This window comes from Neofelis nebulosa, chromosome 4, assembly GCF_028018385.1.
Source record: "Neofelis nebulosa isolate mNeoNeb1 chromosome 4, mNeoNeb1.pri, whole genome shotgun sequence".
Taxonomy (NCBI): domain Eukaryota; kingdom Metazoa; phylum Chordata; class Mammalia; order Carnivora; family Felidae; genus Neofelis; species Neofelis nebulosa.
Window position 1 is genome coordinate 130,022,757 of NC_080785.1, and position 6,000 is coordinate 130,028,756.

Here is a 6,000-nt window from a genome sequence, read left to right on the forward strand (position 1 = left end):
ATGACATTACCATTATCCAGTTGTCATGGCTCTTAAATAATGAATCTCTTCATTCCTTAACAAATACATTCTTAACAAGTAGGCTCTCTTCATTTCAATATAAAATGTGTACCGTAAGTACAACTAGTAACTCAGTATATTCATTGCTTGGATCAGAATGTACCTGGTTTTTGTAAGCATTCTGGTTAACTAATAATGCCACTCGGCAAAGCTTTCTGACATGAACTAGCTGGTCTGTTTTGACTGTGACGGTGAAAAACCACTAACTACATTAAATGAGGTGCTCTCTGAAATGGAAAGCGCCGTTGCAGAGTTAGGTCCTAGAGTATAAGAGTGGCAGATTTAGAACCAACTCTAATTTTACCCGTGGTTGAAAGAACAAAAAGGCTACTCTTTTCTCGGCTTAATTTTTTTTTCTCTAAACAGATAGTTTCTTTTATTGTAAACAGTGATTGCTAAGTTATCTGCATAAAATAATTTAATAGAAACAAACCCAACTTTAATTCTTTGGACTGTTGGGTCACATTCTCCGTCAATGATGTTTTGAAATTTTTAATTCCTTTTTATTCTCGCATTCTTTAAGTGGAGAATTCAGAATGCTTCCTCTATAAACTTAAGGTTTCTCTCAGAACTTTAGTATTAATTTAGGAAAGTAACCAGCTTGAGGTAGTAAAACTGGGATTAATAAGAAACAGAGATGGGTCAGCACTCTGAAGAAGCAAAAATGAACATAGGATTCATTTTTTACATATTTTATATAAATGGGTCACTTGAAATGAATGCAGTACTTAAAGTGAGAAACAAACTGAAGGGTAAAAATTCACATCACCTGGTAACAGGCACAAGTCCTGTTGGGGGTCATATGGCTCATCTGGGCCACTTTCCTGCCTCTTAAGAGTAGATCCTTTATAGTCTCACAGTGTGTGGGGTTACACTGTGTCTGAAAAGAGCTAGGATTAGGGGTGAGGGGCTGTGAAATTCCAAATTTGTTCTGTTACACATGACACAGATAGTGGACACTAACAAAGATCCAGATGGTTTCAACCTGAGAGTTCACCATATCCTCACAAATAATTCAGATGTTTTGCTTCAATTTTAAACCTCTGTAGTTAAGGCTTAGTTAGATGTATACTTCGTTTAAGACTGCTAAGCTAAAGAGATCACTGTTTGCAGCCTTCTTTGCCTATGCCTGTCAGAACTTGCTCATTTGGAAGATGTTGAATTGAGCTCCACCTGGGGAGAAGGGAAGAATGTGGTCACAGGACGGGAGACTTTTCAGAGCCTGGGTAATTTGTGGGAGGCCCGGTAGTAGAGGAGGAAGCCCACTAGAGCTCTGTAGCATGGTTTTCCAGTCTTGACTGCCCCTTTCAGCTGGGGAAACTGCAGCAGGTCTCTTAACCCTCTAGGCTTCTGTTTTGTCATCGGTAATGTGGACAAAAATGCAACTGACCCATGAAGTTGTCACTTAGAACAAGTGTCGGGATGTGTGTGGAACATTGTCTTTCATATACTGTCGATAGTATTTGTCATGGCTAATCAGAGTGTGAAATGTATGGTCACTGAAGGAAGAGCTTTGATTTTAAAATCTTTTTTTTTTTAATGTCTATCCTTGAGAGAGAATGTGTGAGCGGGAAAAGCGCAGAGAGGAGGAAGGAGGATCCAAAGCCAGCCCTGCACTCTGGGGATCAAGCCCATGAACTGTGAGATCATGACCTAAACTGAAATCAAGAACCAGACACTCAACCGACTGAGCCACCCAAGTGCCCCTGTTATTTTTTTAAAAGTTGATTGATTCATTGAGCGAGTGAGATAGAAGCAGAGAGAGGTAGGGAGAGAGAATCCCAAGCACATTCCAGGCTGTCAGCATGGAGCCCAGTGCGGGGTTGAACTCATGAACCGTGAGGTCATGACCTGAGCCGAAGTTGGATGCTCACCGACTGAGCCACCCGGGCACCCCCAAATTTTATTTCTAATATTATAATTTAGTAAGAGGCATTGTCTTCTTTCGTACATTCCTTGCTCTTTACCTCTCACAAGTGCACATCACTACCCAGAGAGGGCCCACTTCAGTGAGAAAGATGGCCGTGAACTAGCTTCTAGGCTGACAGGGCCTTGGGGCAAAGATATTGCAAACCAGTCCACGAATTCAGACCAAATTCTTTACTACTGGCAGTCAGGGTTTCAGCATATATGGTTTGTGGATGTCATCTACAACTGTCTTGGACCTGGATGTAAATTACATCGCGACCATGTGATTCCATAACTGTGCTTTTAGAGATGTCTTAAAGTGATGAGAATTCATCCAGAGTTTGTAGACCATTGGTGAATCATAAGCTGACTTCAGCTGATCCCATCCTAATTTTCTTCTTTACCCTACCCGCCATTCTTTTTCTAAGCTCTGGGAATCCCAGCACTGAAACTCAGGGGTTTCCTCACATAAGAGGAAGTTGCCCTCAGTGATGGCTGTTGCCCTTGGCCATTCACCTAGCAGTATCTCAGCACCCACCCTGGGACACTGCAGTGGGGCTTCTGGGACCTGACTGCGCTCATGGAGGGCATGAAAAACACCACCTTTGTTCACTAGTTCCCATTGCCCCACCAGTCACTTCTGCTCCAGTGAAACAAAGCCCCATTTTCTTGATATTATGGGATGGACTACACTTTTACAAGTGAATTTATCTTGTGAACTCACCGTCATCCAGTTTGTCTCAAAGCCACTAAATGTTTTGTACACTCATTTCAGCTTCGGAGTTAGAGAAACGTAGAAGCCAAGGTCAGCGTGCTGATCGTTTTCACTTGCTCACTGCCGCCCTTTTCAGTTGTCACTTCAGATTTTCCTCTAGGGAGGAGTAAAGCCATGAGTTTTGGACACCTGCAGTATGCTTTTTTTGCTTCTTTCGAAACAAAGGAAAAGTACGAATACCTCTAAGTTTAATAAAAAAAAGTTTAGTATAATGTAATGTTACAAATTGAAAATTATCCTCTGAAGTAACATGGCATGATTTTCTGATAAAAATATAAAGGGGGTGCCTGGGTGGCTCAGTCAGTTGCACATCGACTTGGGCTCAGGTCATGATCTCACAGTTCATGAGTTTGAGCACCATAACTCTCCACTGTCAGCACAGAGCCTGCTTCAGATCCTCTGTCCCCCTTCTTTCTGCCCCTTCCCCACCTATGTGTGCTTTCTAAAAAATAATTAATAAACATTAAAAAAAAGTAAAAAGCACGTCACGCTGCTCTCTATAGTATTGCTTTTTTATCTTTTGTATACTTAAAATTTTTGAATAGGTGTTACGCTTGCAGAGTTTAAAAGTAAACAGTTGCAGTGAAAAGCCTCCCTCTTATCATCATCCTCTACCTTTCCATTCCCCACCAGACCCCCCCACATAAGCTAGTGTTTTCTGCAGCTTTCCAGAGTTTATTGATAAGTATACAAGCAAACAGAAGGGTGTTTTTATTTCTTTCCCCTTGTTTAACATAAAAGGTAGCCTCCACATAACGGTATGCCGTTTGTTGTTGCTGTTACACAGTGTAACCTGGGTTAGCCCATAGAGCGCTTCGTTCCGTACGCAGCCATAGACTCTTCCTTTGCATGGTTATTCCATAAGGTAGTTAACCAGTCCTGCAGTCGCAGGCACTTGGTTATTTACCATTTTGGGGTATTGAAAACAATGTCAGTGAATACCCTGGGCCTCTGTCCTGTAGCATGTGCGTTTAATTTCCAGATGTGGTATTGCTCGGCCAAGGGTGTGTACATTTTCAAGTTGGAAAGTTATCGCCACCTTTTCCCCAGGGGCCGTACCTGTTTAATTTGTCGCCAGCGGTGTGGGGAGGGGTCTTTCCCCCAAGCCTCTCTCGTCGTGTTATAACATCCACGTTTGGATGTCTGTCATTGTGATAAATGAGAAATGTATCTCACTGTGACTTTAGTTTGGGTCTCTTATTTGACTGGAGTTGAACATCTTTTCATACGTTTAAGAGGCATTTATATCTCCTTTTGTGAGAATTGTTGCTTATGTCTTTTGTCCATTTTTCTGATGAATTGTTATGTCCACTTTTAAGAACCGTGTTAGGGGAATTAGGCCTTGCTTTGTGACATGAGTTGCTAGTATTTTTCTCAATTTTGTATTAGCCTATTGACTTTGTTTATGATGTTTTGTTTTTTGGTTTTTGTCCTATAGGTTTTTTTAAATTGAATTTGTCAGTCTTTAGTGGCTTCTGGATTTTGAGTCATAGAAAGGGCTTCCTCATCCTAGGGTTATACCTTTATAACCTCCTTGTAATACCTCATCACTTCATTTTCTTTTACGTTTCTTTGATCTGTTTTGGGATTTATCTTGGTGTGTCACATGAAGTATGGACCCATCTTTATTTTCTTACTTCTTTAAGCTATATATCCTGTTTCGTTCTCAGGCCAATTAATGAATTGTCCTAATATTTCTTCTTCAAATGGCTTTCAAGGTCCAATAAGTTGACAGCTCTTGCAGAAACCTTAAAGGAAGTGTCCCTGACAAAGGCCCAGCTGGGATTAGAACTGGAAGAACTGGAGGCCGCAGCACTTCTTGTCCAGGAGGAAGACACTGCATCAAGAGCAGGCCGTCCTGTTTCCAGGCAGCAGACACCTGCCTGCCCTCCTGAGGCAGGTGACACGGAGGAGTCAGACAGCACCACCTCATGTGAGACCGAAGGCTCGGACTCCGAACAAGGGGAGCTCTCAGGTAGTGAGTCTGAGACAGTGCATTCCTTGCAGGGTCCCTTTCTCAAGGAACGCGGCGACCTGCTAATTGATGACGGGGTGTGCAGAAACTCAGCCATTGAGAGATGTGGTGGTAGTCCGAGAAAGCCACCCGCCTCCCTCTGGGCTCCTGGAGGCTCTGGGCCGCTGATAGAGGAGCTTGGAGAGCAACTGAACTCGAGAGTTCAAGTGTCCGGACCTGAGGACTCCGCGGCTGCAAGCCACAGCAGCGTGCAGGGCAGAGGCGACTGGCAGACACCAAGTGATTGACTCTGCGTGGTTTTCCTCACTGCTGAGAATTATGGTGGGTTTGGTTTTCTTTACGGAACGAGAATCCACTTCCACTTGGTCCTTTTTCTTAGTGTATACAACACTTTTCCACGGAGCTTCTGTTGATACCTGTTGGTTTCCTTGTCACAACCTGAAAAATAACGTTTTAAAGTATTTTCACCAAAGTATAATTAATATTGAAGATGAAATAACAGTTCTGGCAGAATCTCTAGAATGTAGAGCCCATGAATACATTTTTCTTAAAGATTTTATTTTTAAGTAAGCTCTATAACCAACGTGGGGCTTGAACTCGCAACCCTGAGATCAAGTGTTGCACGCTCTACTTGCTCAGACACTGTACAGTAAGTATGCATCTCCTAGGATTTAATATAAATGGAATCGTGTAATATGTACTCTTTTTTAAATTAGGCTCATTTCACTCACTGTAATTATTTTCAGATTCATCAATGTAGCCTGTATTAAGAGGGCTTTTTTGGTTTTTGTTTTCTCCCCGTATCAGAGTAGTAGTTCATTGGATAGATTTTTCCATTCACCTACTGATGGACGTTTGGGTTGTTTCCAGCTTTCGTCTGTTCCAAATAAAGCTGTTACGAACATTTGTGTGCTAGTCTTTGTGTGGACATATGCTTGCATTTCTCTTAGGTAAATATCCAGTAGTGGGATGGCTGAGCCGTATGGTAGGTGGATGTGTAACAGTTCGAGAAACTGCCAAACTGTGTCCCAACATGGCTGTCCCAGTTCACGTTTCCACCAGTTCCAGGTCTTTCACATTCTTGTCATCACCGAGTATGATCTGGCTTTAACATTTTTACCGTTTTATTAGGTGTGAGGTGGTATCTCACTGTGCTTTTAACTCGCATTTTTTAAGGCTTCTATTGCTGTGCGTCTTTTCATATGCTTATTTGTCATCCACAAATCCTTGGTGAAATGTCTTTTCAAATCTCTTGCCTTTTTTTTTTCTTTTTAAAGCTGGG

The 6,000-nt window shown here is 42.1% G+C and overlaps 1 protein-coding gene across 1 annotated transcript in view; it reads left to right on the forward strand.

Annotated features, from left to right (window-relative positions):
* SHQ1 (SHQ1, H/ACA ribonucleoprotein assembly factor) overlaps positions 1 to 5,624 on the forward strand; it is a 101,768-nt gene extending 96,144 nt beyond the window's left edge. The window contains exon 11 of the mRNA XM_058726214.1: positions 4,462 to 5,624. Coding sequence (XP_058582197.1) covers positions 4,462 to 5,005 — 544 coding nt within the window. The 3' untranslated portion in view covers positions 5,006 to 5,624. The remainder of the gene's footprint in view (positions 1 to 4,461) is intronic.
* Positions 5,625 to 6,000: the final 376 nt, after the last annotated feature.